This window comes from Electrophorus electricus, chromosome 26, assembly GCF_041902795.1.
Source record: "Electrophorus electricus isolate QZ-2024a chromosome 26, ASM4190279v1, whole genome shotgun sequence".
Taxonomy (NCBI): Eukaryota; Metazoa; Chordata; class Actinopteri; order Gymnotiformes; family Gymnotidae; genus Electrophorus; species Electrophorus electricus.
In genome coordinates this window covers 3764025-3784132 of record NC_137522.1, presented here as the reverse complement: position 1 = coordinate 3784132, position 20108 = coordinate 3764025, and the positions used below count along the sequence as shown (strand labels likewise).

Here is a 20108-nt window from a genome sequence, read left to right as displayed (position 1 = left end):
TGAACTGTGCTAATGCCAAGTGTCTGAGAACCATGCAATTGTATTAAATGTTCTTCTCTTGAGAAGATTCAGAGATAAAACCATTACTAGGTGAAACAACTAATTAGAAACATTATGTAGGATCTGCATTTAATCAGCCATAACTACTTAAGAATGTCTTTTAAGTAAGATTAAAGTCACACATCAGCATGGGCACTTTCGCAACAAAAACACTTTATCATCACTACATTTTCCTATCTGCAGGTCAAGGCCATTTATATCCCTGGAACTTGAAGACCTTTTCTATCAAGTGAACCTTAGACCTTCCAGAGATTTGAGTTCACATGCAATAGTCTGAATGCCTGTCCAGGAAAGCTCTCGTGTAGAATACAAGATAGCATTTAGGACTGTTTTATTTGAGAAGTGGGGAGAGGATAGAATTCTGGTATTCTAAGAATGTTTTATTCTAGTATTGCGTTTGTGTTTTTGTGGTGATTTTTATGTATACTTATTCTACATGTGTTTATGATTGTAAGTAGCCTTTTATGCTATAGATATCCCAAAGTAATCACTCAGTGGACATTATGAGCATGTATTAAGATCTTCAAGTTTTAGGGATATAAATGACCTTGCCCTGCATATAGGAATATGTAGTGATGATGAAGTGTCTTTATAGACTAAGTAGCGTATAGACAGTTACAGTTTTTGTTGTTTTGGCCCTCTGCTCCATTATTGGGATGCACCATTATAGAATTTCTTGGGCAGATATAACTGTTATTTAGCACCTTGTTACGGCTGATACCGAAGTTAATGAATGATAATTAATTTAGACATGTTACAAGGCATCACAAGATAAACATATACTGCTCTTGTTCCACAAAGTGCAACAAGAAGAGTTTCATTACATTTTTCCCCCTCAAATTTTATGGGCCATTTACTTAATAAATAAATGGGAAAACAAAACCAACACTAAATCGGATTATTCCAAGTACAGGTTACACTTTGCAAAACACAACTAACCATCTTTGATTATTAGCATTTTTCCTATAACTGAAGTAAAATACAATCACAGTCTAAATTAAACAGAGGGTAACATATGTGCCACCTCTACTTTATTACACTGAATTCCAAATGAAACAGTGACTATGATGTTAAGGCACAGATAGACAGTTCCATTCATGGCCCCATATTAGGTAAACTGTAGAAATGACTTTACTGCCTTCAAACACGTCTTTCTAGTTTGCTGTTTGCTACTGAGTAATTCATCAGCCAGGGATCAGGTATTGCAGAAGAGAGCTAAGTGCTAAAAGTGTAGAGTCGATTCTTAAAGTGGTATGAACTACTGCTGTTGTCTCTTAACATGGACAAAAGAAGTGTCAGTGTAAGTAAAAGAGACCATCATGAAGCTGATGGTCTGAATAAATCAGAGGCAACACATTAAGTACAAATCTCAGTGGATGGGGAATGACTGCAAGGTTTTGCAACCATCTATATAGAAAATAACATTTTAATTAAGATTATGTAAATTAGTTTATTATATTTGATCCCATTAAATTAGGTTAACACAATGTAGCGCTAAATTTCCTCAAATTAAAGCAGGCATTTTGCCACGCACAGCCATTTCTTAATTTCAAATCCAGTATGCTGGATACCAAACCCACCAGTAGGAATGGCCTGAATGGCACTTAGATAACCGCCTTGGCTGGTTTGATTCTGCCTTTCATTAGGAGGTAGTCAGAAACACAGGTCGGGACATAGGAGAGGGGCAGCCAGAAGAGTTTTGCATCCCAGCCAGGAGAATAACGGGTGCGCGGATGCACAGCCGAGACCGCATGTTCCATACAGGACACGACTTTCATCAAGTCACTGTCCGCCATCCTGGAGAGATTCTCTTTTGTCAGCTTCTCCACTGGACAGTGCAAAACAAACAAACAAACAAACAAACAAACACCCAAAAAACAAAACCCAGTGACAATGATGTCTATATGTGTTCAGTTTACAGTTACTAGTGTAAATTGTTAAAAATTAATTTACCATTCAACCTATGCCCAAAATATTTTGTTTTTAACATATTAACAGTTTTAACATTTTTTAAAATTAATACATGGTGCATAATGCTATTCCAGTTAGGGTTACACAACATTTTGTTAGTTAATTGCTCTTGTAATATTTGGCTTCGTAATGCTGTGATCACGGAAAGCTGCAGGCCCTTATTTTGCCATGTGAACAATCTGACCTCTCAGACAGTGCAGACAGTGTTTTTTTTTAGATCAATTACAACATTCAGATGATCCCAGAGATTTGGACAGAAATAATGCAGCATCTTTAAAAGATCAGCATCTTTACTTTTGCCACTTCAAGGGATCACCAATATATTTTAATTTATTGCAATGCATTGCAATAGACCATATTTCATGCAGCCCTGCTGAAATGTACCAAAGTGTCAACCCTACTTACCTTGGTTTATGTAACTATCTCCGTAGTCCTCCCTAGTTTCTTTTGGCATTTTCCCCCAAAGCATTTTAACATTGTTTATTATAACATCTGAATCAGTGACCATGGTCTTGAAGAAACCAGGCTCAATACACAGCACTTTCACTCCAAATGGGTGCATGCACTTCCTGAAATACATCAAATGCATTTTCTCTTAGAGAATTGACCAAGTCGCCTGAGTGAGGAGATAAAGGTTGAAAGATCACTATTTTAGTTATTTATGTGAAGTTTCTGGTTTAAAGTCTCTCTACCTGAGGCTGTCATTGAATCCTTCCACGGCGAATTTAGATACACAGTATGGGCCCCCAACTGCACCGATCCTCCCAAACACACTGGCCACATTGACGACACGACCCCTGGCTTTCTTGATGAGCGGGAGGACACTTAGAGTCACTCCAATGACTCCATTCAAGTTGACCTCCAGCATGTCCTTGTAGTCCTTCAGGGTCATCCAATCACAGGAACCCGAAGGCACTGAGACCCCTGCGTTATTGACCACGGCCCATAGACCTACCAATCACAATGTTGTTAATGTATGTTTGTGCCAATTTTGCATACAATATAGGGGACATTGAAAAAGTCCCAGTTTCTTTGGAATGAATGTATAATATAATAAACTGCTTCACCTTTTTGCCCTACTAGATCCTTGATAAAATCTGCAGCCTTGTCAATGCTTTCAGGCTTCCGTACGTCCAGTGAGACTGAAGACACTCTGGAGGAGCAGGACTTTTTTAGCTCCTCTTCTCCCTTCTCCGTGAAGCATGCTGCCACAACACAGAAGCCCTTCTTGTCCAAATGGCGGGCTAGAAGGTTCCCAAACCCGGAGTCACAGCCAGTGATGTAAACGTACTTGTTGTTTCTGTCTGGAACTCTCTCCAGCTCACGGTACCAGCGTACTACATAGTACAGCAAGACCAGGGCCAGCACGTACATCCACATGGCTGCCATGCAAAACAGAGCAGTTACAATGTTGTCCCAATTTGCTGGAGCATGAATTTGTATGTAGTGTTACCAACCAGCATCAGCATGTTACAGCTTCATACTGTAACATGTTCAAGTTGTAACATCCTGATTTTGGTTTGTCCTGGCAATGCTGATCAAAGATTTGAATAAAGTATCTTTAGAAGATTTATATCTTTAAACTTGTGGCATACCACAAATGCTTTCCAAAAGATTATAAACTGTTTAAGAGAATAATTTAGGTTGGTATAACATTTATAACATTAATATAAGTTATTATAAGTTTAGTTATTTGAAATCCTTAGGTCGCAATTTTTAGATTTTGAAACAGTGCTTCTTGTTCTGCAGGTCTAATCTAAAGCAACAATGCTCTCAGATCTAGCAGGTGTCAGCTCACTGTTGATCAGTGATCAGCATAACTACTGAAATGTCCACATTAAAACCAAATTATTAATAAATCTCACTTATTAATGACTAGTGACAGAACTATACAGTTGAAATGTCTTGTATGATCATAAATCGATAGTACCAGTTTCTAATCATGCTAAGAGGTAACATTTTTTGAGCCATGCTTATAATTGTGAAGGTGAAGAGGTGTCCCTAGACATTTGTAAATAGGGGGCTAAGCATTTACTAGGAGTCTTCGGGTATAGTCCAGAATAACTGAAATGACTGTAACAATGTGAAATAAGGTATTTGGCGAAAATAGTGGAGTAAAATTTCAAATGTCGTTCCATAATTTGCACGTTAATTCTGATTCTTCAGTTTACCTGCCATTCACCCTAAATAGGGCAGTTTTCAAATTTTAACCTGTAATGTTCTAAAAATATTTTGTAGAACATTAATATGAAAAAAGCCCAAACGTGGTGTATGAACGTTAAGAATCCGATTAGCCTTGCCAGAATAGATGACCTTTAGGTCATCTGAACATGACGAAAACGCTATACTCATAACTTTCACGAACATTCAAGATAGAGTTCAGAGCACTTCCTTGCGAACTCTGATGCACAGATAAGATGGGCGAGTCCCCTTCCGTACGGAGTTATTGTCCCGGAATCAGTCCAGAGTACTTTTTTTAATGCGTGCAAAAATATACTCGCATACAAAATATGCATGTGCTCACTCATATTTACTATTTCATATTTACAGCAAGTGATAACCGTCATGCATTAAACAAATAAGTCTTTATTTCACCGTAACGCTGTTATTTCTATATAAACTGATACTTGTGAGAGGCAAGTCAGGGTTGTGTATAAGAGTTCATAACACGAACAGACTAACCTTTTAGACTACGTAGCTTGACAGGCATCAAGCATTTAGATAAACAAGCCGTTGCCTAGTTAAACATTTATTTAGATGTGAGTCAGTCCAGATTACAGAATTCAGGAAAAGCACGATAAGATGTTATATTTGCTCGTTGTCAATGGCAGGTTCAAGTGGTTCCTGCATAAACTACCTTCAATAATTTTAAGACCAAAAAATTGCTTACCAGCAATGTCTCCGCCAGTAACCACCCAGAACGCCTGTGAGTCTTGGTGGTGTGCCAGAGAAGTCTCGGTAGTGTGCTTGAAATATTGTATTTTTTCTGCGTGCTATGCAGGAAAACTAAACTCCCAGCCAATCCGTGCTGTGAATGAACGTTTTGAGAAGCATTCACGATTCCGATTTGTCAGCGCCCCGGCCACAGGCTGCCCCCCGCCCTCTTTGAGTCTCGGTTCCTCTCAAGCTTTCTTCCTCATGCTCTAGGGAGATTTTTCTTGCTACTGTCACCCTTGGCCTGCTCGCTGGGGGCTTGGACGTGGACATTCGTAAAGCTGCTTTGTGACATATGTTGTAAAAAAAAGGCACTATATAAATCAATTTGATTTGATTTATAGAAGCACAAGAAAACCACGTGAAAGTAAAATCGTGATAAAGTCAAATGGTGTCGTTTTCTAATCACCTCAAACTTGTGTAACAGACTTTTATGTAGGGATTTTATGTTATTGAAGGTGTATATGCACTGAATGTGCCTTTGAAGTTGCCATAGCGTGGCGTGACACACAAAAAAAGAAACTTAAATAACACAACCATGTATAAACGTCTGTTACACATGTCCTCGCACTTAGAATTGTCCCAGTGACTACCATGGCCATTCAAATAGCAAAAACAAAATCACACAACGGCCCTGTATAAACGTCTGATACATATGTTCCCCCCATTGATAAACATCCCTATTTATATAATTGTAACTGTGACTATCATAGCCATGCAAAAAACAAGAATAATAACACACAACAACCCTGCATAAAAGTTTGTTATACTTGTATTTCATGAAGGTCATGTTTAAAACGTTACTGCAAGTTAGACATTTAAGACAAAGCTGCAGAGAAAAATACTATTTGGGAATTGTATTTACTTCCAGGGGTCCTAAATTACTTGTTGGAGACTGCTGGCGGGATCATTTTGGTGGCAGGTCACTTTCAACCTAACAGTGACAGTGAGGTGCAAAAACTCCAGCAGCTGAGCAGTGCGTGACTTACCTTGGCAGCACAACACCCACTACCCTGCTGCTAGCAGGTCAGTGTCACTGTGTTTGAGAAAGGTACACCACCCAAATAATATCCAGGCAGTAGCAACTGGTTGCCAAAATGAGCATGGCAACAAATTAGCACATTGTCTGCAACTGTACAGTTGTTAATGCTGAAATGCAACAATAAGACAGGTGTGCCTCTTTGAATCTGAAAACATGAGAAATAATATAAAAAACAAAATACAATATAGAATACAAAGAAAACTTTGTCACTGAGATGAAGCACAATGCCCTTACTTGAATGCTAATAGCTGTCCCTTGTGGAAAAGCTTCAGCCCGCTATATGTGAGTCAGTAACTTTGAGTGTGAGCGAGTTACAAGCCAGGTCCATGGGGAGCTTTGCATCTAAAAACTGCTACAACATAGGGCGGAGAAACAGCCTGTTCTGCTACCGAACAAGTCCGAGGATGAGTCGATACTGTGGGAGGTGATTCTTCCAACCTACTTTAGAGCACATTTAACTATGGGAAGATAATGTTTGCATTTTGGCTACAAACACACATACACACACACACACACACACACACACACACACACACACACACACACACACACACACACACACACACACACACACACACACACACACACACGCACACATGTCCTTGTCAGTGTTGACAATGATCAACGACCTGTAGAGATAACAAATTATAATGGTAACAGATATTTTTCTCATGCTGACAAGAACATGTCCTTCTGCAGTTGAGGTCTAATTTAACATTAGGTCGATCAGAGCTGATCTGCTTTGTGACTGAGGATGAATTGAAGGTATGCAAAGGCTGGACAACACAAGCGTGCAATGACCTAACAAACATTTGCCTTGCATTAAAGTTAACTGTCCGGTTTCTCTGAATTTCATTAGTATACACTTATACCGTATTTCAGTGTTAAAGCAGAGCAAATGTTTGTTTAATAGAAACTAAAGCAGAATGGCCTATAATGCAAATCTAATTACAGTGGTAGTGACCAGGTTTACATACAATAGATTCATAGAACTTGGAGTGCAGTAACCTGTTTCAGCAGTATTTACGTATGATGGCCGTTCACCCCGATTTGCAGCACAAACCTGCCGGACACTAACCTTGCAAAACTGGACCAAACACATGGGCCAATAGTACACGTGCACGTGCATGTGCAAACACACACACACACACACACACACACACACACACACACACACACACACACACACACACACACACACACACACACACACACACACACACACACACACACACACACACACTCCATTGTAGTCAGCTCTCCATTACTCAGGGACCTGAACACTGATCTTACCACTTGATTACTATGGGCACACACTGGGAAACATTAGTCCAGACCACTGATATTTGATGTTTTCACAGATGTGAATAATCACCATGCCAGGTTCCGTGAAGCTTCGCAGCATGAGGAAATTTGGACAGGAAAATGACGCATATGAAGTTTCTAATGAAGGTGAGGGGTATGCTATGTGGATTGTATAATTTGGGTAATGTGTATATAATTCTACTTAAATGCTTTATACAATCTACTTATTTTTATTAACATATTGGTTCCAATTTCAGAACGAAATGCAGAATACTTGTAAGTTTACCTTTCTTATAGTTTGGTGTTGTGGCCTGAAAAAAGTCATTTAAACTTAGTGCATGTTAGGTTGTTACATTGTCATACTCAGAAAAGCTAAAACTAAAGTGGGAGAATAATGCTGTAATTGAAGTTAAACTCATGGGCTAGTGCATGAGTTCTAGACCTTTGGCTATTTATACTGGTATAGTGTTTATATAAGTATTACTGAGCACTGATTTTGTGTCTCATCACAGAACAATTGACTCTTCTAAAAAGCATAAGAAGTAAGTTATTATTCTCTACATTTTGCTAAAATAAATGTTTCTCACATTGATGTGAACAAAAATATTTTGCTTTTTCACAGGGTCTTAGCAGGACAAATGAAGGAGGAAGCTGCTATTCGCATTGGGTTCTTTCAGCTGGTAATGTTTGTCATTTCAAGATTAATGATTAAAAATGTAAATAAAAATAACACACTTTATGAGTTAACTTGACAGAAAAGATCTGCCCCTCTATGATGTATGAAATCTAACATATTTATTTAAAAGATACCTAAGCTCCAAACTTCTTTTGAATTTCCAAAATAATTTAATGTAATTTAAGTCTAGCGCAGTTGTGTCATAGTCATTTCTGTGTATGACAATGTAACAACACACACACACACACACACACACACACACACATATATATATATGTTTCTAATGTAAATCCTTACCTCCACCCAGTTTCGTTTTGCTAGTTGCCGTGAGATCTGGATGATGATTGGTGGAAGTGCGTGTGCTATGCTGCATGGATCTGCCCAGCCTCTCATGCTGATAGTGTTTGGGTTGTTAACGGACACGTTCATTGAGTATGACATTGAACTTAACGAGCTTCAGGACCCGGCGAAACATTGCCTGAACAATACAATTCAATGGCGGAACCTAACAGCAGAGGAAAACATGAAGTTGAACATGACCAAGCCCTGCGGGTACCTACACATCACTGTTAAAACTGGAAAAGGCTATTTTGCTGTAATTTTAAAAAAACATTTCAATACATAGGATAAGGCTATTTAAATGAGGATATTGTACTGCAAAGCCTCTTTCACTAATAGTATCACTAATAATATTAATCAAGAAATAATTATAATTAGGTGCTTCGCTCAGGTTTATGCATAAATTGTAAAATTGTGTTTTACATAGTGATCTCATTATTAATCACACACAGAGAAGTCAGAAGTTATAGCTTTTAAAAGCATGAAAATAATAAACAATCAAAATAAAAAACCAAACAAATAAGTAATGCCATTTCCATCTCCTTTAGGATTTTAGATATAGAATATGAGATGACAAATTTTGCCTATTATTATGTAGCCATTGGAACTACTGTCTTCATCCTGGGATACCTACAAGTAAGTCCTCAACACAGTGTTTGGTATGTAATATTGTTATAGTTGGCGTACAACTTACAGGCCATTTTGATTCCTCCTGCTTCAAAAAGGCGACAAACTGAATTTTTCTGATTATACAGCTATGTTGCATTGTGATCATAACACTTTAATTAGACATTATCATGTGATTATGATGTGGTTGGTTTCTACACATGTTCTGGATTTTCTGGCCAGATTTCCCTGTGGGTCACATCTGCTGCCCGGCAGATTCAGGTCATCCGCAGACTGTACTTCAGCAAGGTCATGAGGATGGAGATCGGCTGGTTTGATGTGAACTCTGTGGGAGAGCTTAACACACGCATGTCAGAGTGAGACAAGCATACCTGACCAATCCTACACACACACTCACACACATGCACACACACACGTACACACACACACACACACACACACACACACACACACACACACACACACACACACACACACACACACACACACACAAACACACACACACAAAGTAGCCTCAGCATGAATACACACCTGTGTAGAATGATTCTCTTATATCTCCATGACCTGCACCACAGTGATATCAATAAGCTAAATGATGCCATGGCGGATCAAGTGGGGATCTTCATTCAGCGCTTCACCACCTTCATATGCGGCTTCTTTGTGGGCTTCATGAAGGGCTGGAAGCTGACGCTGGTCATCATCTCTGTGTCTCCTCTCATTGGGGTGGGAGCTGCTCTAATGGCTTTGGTGAGATTGTTTTTCAGGATATGCAAGGTGTCAGACCTTTGGGTGTTTGCCATCATGGACAAACAAGGGAGAGATCTACTCATTAGATTCCATTGGAAAAGCAGCTGATTGTGTCACGTGTGCTGGCTAGCAGTCTGTGTCTAAGCTGAGTTACGTGTGCTGGCTTGCAGTTTGTGTCTAAGATGAATCACGTGTGCTATTTTACAGTTTGTATCTAAGCTGAGTCATGTGCGCTGGCTTGCAGTTTTTGTCTAAGCTGAGTCACGTGTGCTGGCTTGCAGTTTGTGTCTAAGCTGACCGGCCGGGAGCTACAGGCCTATGCTAAAGCAGGAGCTGTGGCAGATGAAGTCTTGTCTTCCTTCCGAACTGTGGCAGCCTTCGGAGGAGAGAAGAAAGAGGTGCAGAGGTGAGCTTTTCCTTCTCCTTACAGCTGTTCCTTGATATCTCGAAGGAGTTAAAGAAGTTTTACCAAACTCATTTGACCAAAGGAATACCACAAATTGTCAAGAGTGCCTTTAACAGTAAATTGAAGTAATTTATAATCTAATTGCTAAGCATACATCCTTATGTAACATGAACTTCGGTCAGTACACTACAGTATTGTATTTTGATTAATATCCATTAGTAGACTGAGTGTTTTATTGTTACACCATAGCCTTGCTTCTCTTTTATCTTTTCCATCTCTCTGGTTTCATGCTTCTCTTTCAGATATGATCATAACCTGATCTCAGCTCAGCGCTGGGGCATTCGGAAAGGTCTCATCATGGGATTCTTTACTGGCTATATGTGGTTAATTATATTCCTTTGTTATGCACTGGCCTTTTGGTATGGCTCCAGTTTAGTGGTTGACACACTGGAGTACAGCGCTGGCACACTGCTACAGGTACCACACGCATGACACTTCTCTAGGTACCACACACATACACACAGGACTCGCTGCAAATGCAAACACATGCACATATGATACTGCTACAGGTACCAAGCACGCACACACACAGTAATGGGGCTCAAATGCAGGTCCAATAGGTGGTGCCACCGACCCTCCGCTGGGTGAGCCACCACACTTCAATGATGGTGGACCCGAGTGCAAAACAGTTAGGTCCTAGAATCGGTAAAATAAGAGAAGTAAAAAACCAAAGGTGGGGAGTCAAACCCCAGCCGCTCTGTTGCGAGGCGACTAAGCTCCTGCTGGACTGTGGCGGGCGTTAAGCAGCCTGTGGATATATCACACTTCAAAGGAAGGGAGAACGACAAAACGAGTGGAAAAACTAAACACCATGCCGAGTGTGGAAAAAGGGGAAAACACAGGACGCCACGGGAGGAATGGCAGCCCCGATGCACTGGGGAAAGCAAAACTCTAAGACTTCCCAAACAAAACCAGAAAACAGGGAGGAACTTTAGTGACTAAGGGAAGCCTTGGGAGAGAGACAGACTTGAGATGGAAAACTGGAGAAGAGAGGGAACGTGTAAAAACACAGACACCCTCGAAGAGCGGAAGAGAGGTGTAGCACAAGGGCTCACAGACCTCAATACCCAGAGTTACTGGCTAAGAGCTTGGCTCAAAACATTAGCAAAGACCCAGCACTGAGTGACTGGGCTTATATAGACCTAGCCCAGTTGTTGGGAATCAAGTCTGATTGGTAGTGTGCCTGACTCGAGGCCTCCCCCTGGTGGCCGGAGGGGGCCTCGGTCTGGTGCCAACCCTTACACGCACATAGACGTTGTGTCTACAGCTGTGTTTGTCCTCATCCTGCAGGTGTTCTTCGGTGTGCTCATTGCTGCTCTGAACCTGGGGCAGGCATCTCCTTGTCTGGAGGCCTTTGCAGCAGGCAGGGGTGCTGCCGCCAACATCTTTGAGACCATCAAGCGTGTGAGAGTGCATTCATAGATATACTACAATCCCTAAGGAACTGGACACTAACCTAGTTGTGGTTGTTTTGGCTGTGTACTGTAACATGATGGATTTGGAATGACACAGTCACCATGATATTAAAGTGCTGGTTGTTCGTAAAGAGGAATTAAGGCTAGCCTAAACTAGTGGAGGAGGAAGTAATGAATTTTGGCACCTGCGCTTGTGAGACATGCTGATCCTACTTGAGCACATTAATGAAAGGCTTTCCACATCTTTCTGATCACAAGGAGGGCATTAAAATAGACACATCTTATTTGCAGGAGCCAAAGATAGACTGTCTCTCTGAGGCCGGCTACAAGCTGGACAGAGTGAAAGGAGATATAGAGTTCCACAACGTGACCTTCCACTACCCCTCTAGGCCAGAAGTGAAGGTAAAATCATTTAGGCAATGACTAGAAAACTCTACAGAGGCCACTATGGCCTTTGAAGGCTCTGCACGCTAAATTCTATAGCTGGATTCTGAAGCTAAGTTCTAAAGCTGAACTCTTGAGCTTAATTCTGAAGCCGAATTGTATACCTGAGTTCTGAAGCTGAGTTCTGAAGCCAAACTCTAAAGCTGACTTCAGAATTTTTGAATGTTCTTTATACAACAGTTAGTTCCAACCGTGTAATTTGATTTGACAAGTGACATTTCATGAGCGCTGATATAGAGTATAACAGCATTTGGATCTTTATCTATACATCACTCTGCTTTAGAGGTGTGTTCTATTATCCTTTAATTATATTAACCATCATTGTCTATCTTAGATCGTAACAACCTTTATTGCTAACTCAAAATCACACATTTAACCAAAGCAACAACAGGTCTTATTTCACTGATTATTTCACTTGAAACCGAAACATTCAGATAAAAGTATGTGACACAAAGTAGCTAACCTGCCATAACATAGACCTACACAATGCAGCAAGCTAGAGTACAGGAAAATATGTTGCTTGGCAACAGTCCAGTCCAAGTCCTGTTGTGTAACTATTTGTGTTGGCAAACAAACTTAAAAAACTAATCAGAATCTGTTGTTAATTATTACTGTTTAACTAATAAATGGTGCTTGTTGAACAGTTGTATAAAAGCAATATCACACTCGAGGTTGTGCTGACATTCAGTACAACAGCACTTCCTCTTGTGTGATATCGCTTAATTATCACAGATCTTGGATGAGCTGAATCTGCAGGTGAAGTCGGGGGAGACCACGGCGTTTGTGGGGCCGAGTGGCACAGGGAAGAGCACAGCTGTACAGCTTATCCAACGCTTCTACGACCCCAAAGAGGGCATGGTACAGAGCAGGGGGCCCCAGGCTACACAGCTTACAGTCTTTTTCAGTACCGAGTTACAAATTCCCTCATTTTATGTTGACTGGGAAAGTTTCCTCTGCCTGATATGTAAAGGTTAAATCTACCCTTCCAGTGTTCCAGCTCATTCTCTCGTTGTCACTCTGTTTCCAGGTCACTTTGGATGGTCATGATGTTCGAGGTCTGAACATCCAGTGGCTGCGCTCACTCATTGGCGTTGTGGAGCAGGAGCCAGTGCTGTTCGCCACCACCATCGCCGAGAACATTCGCTATGGTCGCCCTGACGTCTCCCATGACGATGTTGTCAAGGCCGCCAGAGAGGCAAACGCTTACAACTTTATCATGGACTTACCACAGGTAGGATATCATCTGTTCGCACAAAGTATTTCACTCCGTTTCACCCACACTTACCAGACAGTATACACAGGCCTGACATTAAAATGTCAGAGATATTTGTACTTTGTGAGGAGATTAGGTGACTCTACTCATTAAGGAGAACTACTCTGTGCTATTGTCATTTTTTCTATATTCTCTGGTGTCAGAAATTTGACACACTGGTGGGTGAGGGTGGTGGGCAAATGAGTGGAGGCCAGAAGCAGCGCATCGCAATAGCTCGAGCGCTGGTGCGCAATCCCAGAATCCTTCTGCTGGACATGGCTACGTCAGCTCTTGACAACGAGAGTGAAGCTGTTGTGCAAGAGGCCCTAGATAAGGTCAGCAGTGCACATGGACATTTACACACACTTTACAGCATGACCTCTTATTTAAGTAAATCATATACATTTTAAATGGACCTGCCAGCATAAGAGTAGCCAAAATGCTTGTATAGTAGCATAGACCACTATATCTGATGTATCTGATGCAGGTCCGAAAGGGTCGTACCACCATTTCCATTGCCCACCGTTTATCGACAATAAAGAATGCTGACGTGATAGTGGGATTTGAGCACGGGCGAGCTGTGGAGCGTGGAAAACACGAAGAGCTGATGGAAAGAAAAGGCATCTACTACACCCTCGTCACCCTGCAGAGCCAAGGAGATAAAGCCCTCAACAAGAAAGTCCAAGAGAGTAGGTCACACACACATGCATACACACACACATACACACACACACACACACACACACACAGAGCAGGTTGGGTTTTAAATATAGAATTACCACCTGTTTCGCCTGTTTTTGGTCTTCAGTGGCAGGGGATGCTGATGAAGATAATCATGAAGAAAGTAAGAGTCTTTCTCAGGCAGGAAGCTATCGGGCAAGCTTCAGGTATTCAAACAATGCATATCTGACCAATACAGATTACAGACAGCAATATCTGTCATGTATGTGTGACACACTGGGGATATAGAGACAGATACATTTGTGGAATCAGTTTGAATTGTTAGCAAGCTGTTTGTATTTGGATTTGGATTTGGTGTGGAACCCAATAAGGTAGTGAAATTTTTCCCTGATGTTCAGCTACTTCTGGGTTGTAACAGATTTTTTGTCTCCCTGCAGGGCGTCCGTTCATCAGAGGTCTCGGTCACAATTATCCAACGTTATTCCAGAATCCACAGTATCAATTGCTGGTGAACTGGCTCCCAGTTTGTACTCTGAATCTCACGTGTCCCGAGAAGCCAGGCAAAAGGTCAGGGTCACAAAAATAATTTACACATACAAAGAGATCTGGCCAATCATCTATGTCAAGCTCACGTTTACTTTGTATAATGATGATGTATGATATATAATAATTTTAGACCCTTTTAATTACAGCCAGCATCTCTATGGCCTAATTAATGCCACGGTCGGAGAAAAAAAAGGAGGAAATAAATGTGCAGGTCTCCAACTGAAATTTTTAATGAAAGTAATAAAAATTAAACCGAATATAAAAGTGCATTAATTACAACAAAAGGAGCCAACATAACATTAATGACTGACAATGGTCATACAACCATAACAGGCTTAAATAATTGACTAACATAATAAAATAATAACCCCTAAGTGGTGTGGCTACTAATGACCAACACACACCTCCTGAGGGAAACATACATATACAAAACATATACAAAACATGTGGCAATAAACACAAGAACAACATAAACACAAGTCCACTTGCTCATGGCCACTGAATACCTGTCGTCGTCGACAGGGAGATGGCACCATGACACTTAACCCTTTATGTCATGCATTTCTTAGGTAAACTTCAAAGGATAAAAGATGATACAATTCCAAATTACTTTTGCCGTTGAACTTTAAATTATCATGTGCATTATCACATTATTTGTTTTCTATTTATATATCTATTTACTACTTCCTCATACAATGTTCCTGGCATTCCTGTGCTCTAAATTCCATAAACTAGCTTTGGGCAAGAGGCCTCACAATTTGGTGTACCTTGTGATGTAAATTTTCCTGGACAAGTTAGAGAAACAATATAATGACTACAGCAATTTCTGTGCTAAATGACTCAGAGGCAAGGGTAAAGAAAAAAAGTCAGCCTGTTACACACACACAAGCATCTGTAAGCGAGAAGCAACTTCCTCTCTTTCTCAGCCCACCTTTATACTGTTCTAAACAGTGAGTAAAAAGGAGCGACTCCCTACTAGGAGTTGTTCTGCCCAGCAGTGTATGTTGTGTGTATAGGGTGCAGTTGTTGAAGACGAGGAAGAAGAGGTGGAACCGGCTCCTTTGGCCCGTATTCTAAAGTACAACACCCCAGAATGGCCATACATGGTGTTTGGCTCTATTGGAGCAGCTGTGAATGGAGGAGTTAATCCAGTCTACTCTCTTCTCTTCAGCCAGATCCTGGCGGTAAGGCCCCCTTGGGCCGTTCCCATCTGGACAGGGTGTGAATGTCAACCCTTTCCCTTTTGGTGTTAATGGTGGAATGTGTAAAATGTGACTTTCCTCTATGCAGACATTCTCAATGCCTGATCCTGTTGCTCAGAGGAGGGAGATCAACGGAATCTGTCTGTTCTTTGTATTGGTTGGTGGGATCTCCTTTTTCACACAAATGCTGCAGGTAAGCATTAATGCAAGTTCTCCAACTACTTTATTTTTTTGGCCATAATGTAATCATTTTTTGATCACTTTCCTTTTTTCTGTCTGTTTTACCCAGTTTTTAATAGTTTGTTGCCACTTTGTGTCTGTAGTTTTCCCCTCTGTTGCACAATCAAAACTCTACTGCATTTTTTTTCAGAACATATGCCAACAAAACAATGACTCATCCAACTTTGTAAAGATGATGATGCCCACCACTTATTTCCTGTGTTTTTTCTGATGTACATCTTTCATTCATGTTCCTCACTCTGATGATGTCCCTCATTTCTCAGGCATATTCTTTTTCTATGTCTGGGGAACTGCTTACTCGCAGACTGAGACGCCTTGGTTTTCATGCAATGCTAGGCCAGGAGGTTGGCTGGTTTGATGACCACAGGAACAGCCCTGGTGCTCTAACCACAAGACTGGCCACAGATGCTTCTCAAGTCCAGGGAGTGAGTGAGAGAAACCAAACCTGACCTGATCTTCCCACTGAGGTTAATCTGTCAAGGGTAACAAGGTGTTCTTCTTTACAGGCCACTGGCTCACAGATTGGAATGATTGTGAACTCTCTGACCAACATTGGCGTGGCCATCATCATCTCCTTCTACTTCAGCTGGAAGCTCAGCCTCGTTATCATATGCTTCCTCCCCTTCCTAGCCCTCTCTGGAGGCTTCCAGGCCAAGATGCTTACTGGCTTTGCAAAGCAGGACAAACAAGCCATGGAAGCAGCTGGCCAGGTAGAGTCCGAATGACTAGTTTCATATGCAAAGCTTGACATTTTATGACATCATCTTTTGACATTTTTATTTAAATTGAAGAAACTCCATTCAGGCAAAATGACTTTGTTTAGCCATTATATGCCTGATGTAGATGGTCCATTCTCTCTTTGGTCTGGTTGCAGATATCTGGTGAAGCCCTGAACAACATCCGCACTATTGCTGGTCTGGGGAAGGAGCGGCACTTTGTGGAGATGTACGAGGCCCAGCTAGATGCCCCGTACCATGCCGCTCTGAAGAAAGCTAATGTGTACGGAGTCTGTTATGGCTTTGCTCAGTGTGTCATCTTTATGACAAACTCTGCATCCTATCGGTTTGGTGGATACTTGGTCCACCATGAGGGTCTGCATTTTAGTTTGGTTTTCAGGTGAGTGGGAATGTTCCGGAACTCAGGACATATTAAGTAACTGTAGGAGTGAGTGAATTGTAAATAACTGTAGGATCATATAAAGTTTAAGTATATTTAGTTGAAGATAAGCTGTTGGGCAAATGCCTGAATGTGGACTATACTGAAAAGGTGTGATATAGTCCCTGCATCTTGTGGCAGGGTCATCTCTGCCATTGTGACCAGTGGGACAGCCCTCGGCAAGGCATCCTCCTACACGCCTGACTATGCCAAAGCCAAGATCGCTGCAGCCCGGTTCTTCCAGCTGCTCGACCGTGTTCCCAAAATCAGTGTCTACAGTGATCAAGGGGATAAATGGGTCATTAGCTAAAATACAAATTTCAACATTTAAACAAACAAACCACTTCTAGAGTCCTAAAGAAAAAGGGCATAGGAAACCTATAATATCTAGATAATGAAAATGAAATATTGGATAATATTCTATATTTGGTTGGTGTAAATTAGTGTTCTGAGCTTTTTGTTTATCTCTGAATCTCTCTGTACGTCCAGGATGATTTTAAAGGAGAGATTGAGTTTAAAGACTGTAAGTTCACCTACCCAAGCCGGCCAGATATCCAGGTTTTGAATGGGCTTACTGTGAGTGTGAAGCCTGGTCAAACTCTCGCCTTTGTGGGCAGCAGTGGCTGTGGAAAGAGTACCAGCGTTCAGCTGCTCGAGAGGTTTTATGACCCAGACTTTGGAAGAGTGGTGAGAAAATATTAATTTACAGTAGACACACAGATTGGATGAAATCTGTTACTTTTTTCCCGCTCTTTGTCAAGATTTCAGTGAACTATGATGACTAATTAAGGTTTTCTGCTGTTGTTCAGCTAATCGATGGCCATAATTCTTCTTGCATCAATGTTCCATTTCTGCGATCCAAGATTGGGATTGTTTCCCAGGAGCCAGTACTGTTCGACTGTAGCATTGCAGAGAACATCCGCTATGGAAACAACCAGAAGGAGCTCAGCATGAATGATGTCATCTCTGCAGCTAAGAAGGCCCAACTCCATGACTTTGTCATGTCACTTCCTGAGGTAATACTAGTTATCTTTGTGAGCTTCACATGTGATTAGTTTCCAAAAGGTTTCATTAATTTTGAATATCTTAACCACTAAGCAAGGCTGTGCTTTTTTGATATTGATGAATATTGACCGGAACCATCATGGTTTCCCCATTTGGTGTTGCAGTTCTCATGATGCTAAGTGCCATGGTGCTTTGTTTTGGTTTAATTGCACCTCCCTTGACTCATGTTTGGTATATCCTCACACTTCAACTCTCATTTCCTCTAAGCTACCTGTGTATTTATACCCCTTGCTTGTTTTCTTGTTCTTTGTGGTTGACTTCTGTTTTCTATTGTTCACTTTATGTTTCATCTGTGGTTTCTTTTTGTTTCTTGTTAGCATTTTCTCAGGTTTTGTTTGTTTGACTTCTGGCTTTATGACATCAGACTTATATTGACTATGACTATGAATTTACCCCCAACAATCATTACTCCGTTCAGCATTTGCGTCCTGCTCATCCTCGCTACTCATCATTTCAGGAACTTTTCATCATGATAATATTTTATTTAAAAACAGATTTGTTTGTGAATGACAACATTTTTCAACCCAGTCACTGGGGAGCACCAGTCAGTCTCTATTTTTTGCTCTATCCCAGTTCCCAAACACACCTGGATCAGTAATCAAGAATACACATTTTGTTCAGTTGTCCTGCGAGGGAGAAAATGTGTGGACTACTTGGAGGCCCATGAGGACCATGCTGCAAAATAAGGATGCATTGTTATGAAATTCATGGCCCATGTCGGTCAAGAGTAGAGCAGGACATGATACACTTTCTTACATCTTATACTGAACAGTACATTTTCACACTTTTGCAAACCTCAACAGTGACAATATACCTCGGAACTTTCTAGGCCATAAGTACCACTTTTCCCTTTGTTTATACACCTTCAGAAGTATGACACGAATGTAGGCTCCCAGGGTTCCCAGCTCTCACGTGGCCAGAAACAGCGCATCGCCATTGCCAGGGCAATCATCCGTGACCCCAAAATACTCTTGCTGGATGAGGCTACATCAGCGCTGGACACAGAGAGTGAGAAGGTGAGGGGAGAGTGAGGCTGAGAAAATAAGAGAAAGGGCTCCTGAGTCTTAAGCATGCTTTACCAACTGGAATTTTGTGTTTCTCTCTCTTTTGCACGTTGTGTTTGTGGATCCAGACTGTGCAAGCGGCATTAGATAGAGCAAGGGAAGGTCGCACCTGTATCGTTATAGCCCATCGGCTCTCCACCATCCAGAACTCCAACATCATAGCAGTGATGTCACGAGGTCATGTGATTGAGAAAGGCACCCACGATCAGCTCATGGCACTACAAGGAGCTTATTACAAGTTGGTCACAACTGGAGCACCACTTAGCTAACAACCTGCCTTGGAACCAGCTACCGTTTAAATGTTTTATATTAATTACAAATATGTAAAATTGGCGAAATTGATTGTTTTAAAATCAGAAAGCATAACTTAACAGACTAAAATCTTAAAGATTTAAAGTCCTAAAATTTTTTTCTAAATGAATTTCTTGAGTATAATGAGTACTGAATGTATATTTCCTATCCTTTTTGTTCACACATTGTACAGTTTGCGGTTATTAAAGGTTTGATTTTAACATATACACCATCATGAGCTGTCTTGCAGAGTTATAAGTTTGATTCCGTTTGATTTAATAACAACAGTTAGTGAGATGGAAAGATATTACACTTAAAAGAATGAGAAAGTCTTTTATTGGGTCTTGGCAAGGGTGAAATCAAAAGTAAGTTACATCATTCTCTTTTATATTTGCTTTACGTAGCATGATTAGAGACAGAGAGAGGGAGAATGACAGGGTGTTAGGAGGAGCTGGTAGTAAAGTAATATTACATAATTACATAATCTATGGTGAAACCGAGAAATCTGAACAGTGCAACTCAAGGAAAACGATTCCAGAAAATACTTTGTTAACACTAGTTAAATACACAAATATTAATATCTTTG

The 20108-nt window shown here is 40.8% G+C and overlaps 2 protein-coding genes across 15 annotated transcripts; one reads left to right on the top strand and one right to left on the bottom strand.

Moving 5' to 3' along the window:
* Positions 1-1053: 1053 nt before the first annotated feature.
* On the bottom strand, positions 1054-5110 carry LOC113575418 (retinol dehydrogenase 7-like). Its single transcript, XM_027006911.3, has 5 exons — positions 4922-5110; positions 3099-3413; positions 2724-2982; positions 2437-2600; positions 1054-1888 (listed from the first exon to the last, which is right to left on the bottom strand). Exons 2-5 carry the CDS (start codon positions 3409-3411, stop codon positions 1665-1667), a joined length of 960 nt encoding a protein of 319 aa, XP_026862712.2. The 5' UTR covers positions 3412-3413; positions 4922-5110; the 3' UTR covers positions 1054-1664.
* A 2158-nt stretch (positions 5111-7268) lies between these two features.
* On the top strand, positions 7269-19757 carry abcb11b (ATP-binding cassette, sub-family B (MDR/TAP), member 11b). 14 transcript variants are annotated; one of them, XM_081708352.1, is made up of 28 exons: positions 7270-7459; positions 7570-7588; positions 7825-7854; positions 7935-7992; positions 8296-8540; positions 8876-8963; positions 9177-9310; positions 9530-9701; positions 9983-10107; positions 10410-10584; positions 11458-11571; positions 11874-11984; positions 12759-12884; positions 13054-13257; positions 13443-13613; positions 13766-13967; positions 14087-14165; positions 14397-14526; positions 15522-15689; positions 15796-15900; positions 16211-16372; positions 16454-16657; positions 16822-17063; positions 17244-17400; positions 17592-17789; positions 17966-18118; positions 19037-19183; positions 19300-19757. In XM_081708352.1, the coding sequence occupies exons 1-28, from the start codon at positions 7384-7386 to the stop codon at positions 19498-19500; spliced, it is 3996 nt and encodes a 1331-aa protein (XP_081564478.1). In that variant the 5' UTR covers positions 7270-7383; the 3' UTR covers positions 19501-19757. The 14 variants fall into 14 exon arrangements, 12 of the variants coding, with proteins under 12 accessions (XP_081564489.1, XP_081564478.1, XP_081564483.1 ...); XM_081708351.1 differs by having other exon boundaries at positions 7271-7459; positions 17912-18118; XM_081708357.1 differs by lacking the exon at positions 10410-10584 and having other exon boundaries at positions 9983-10099; positions 17912-18118.
* Positions 19758-20108: the final 351 nt, after the last annotated feature.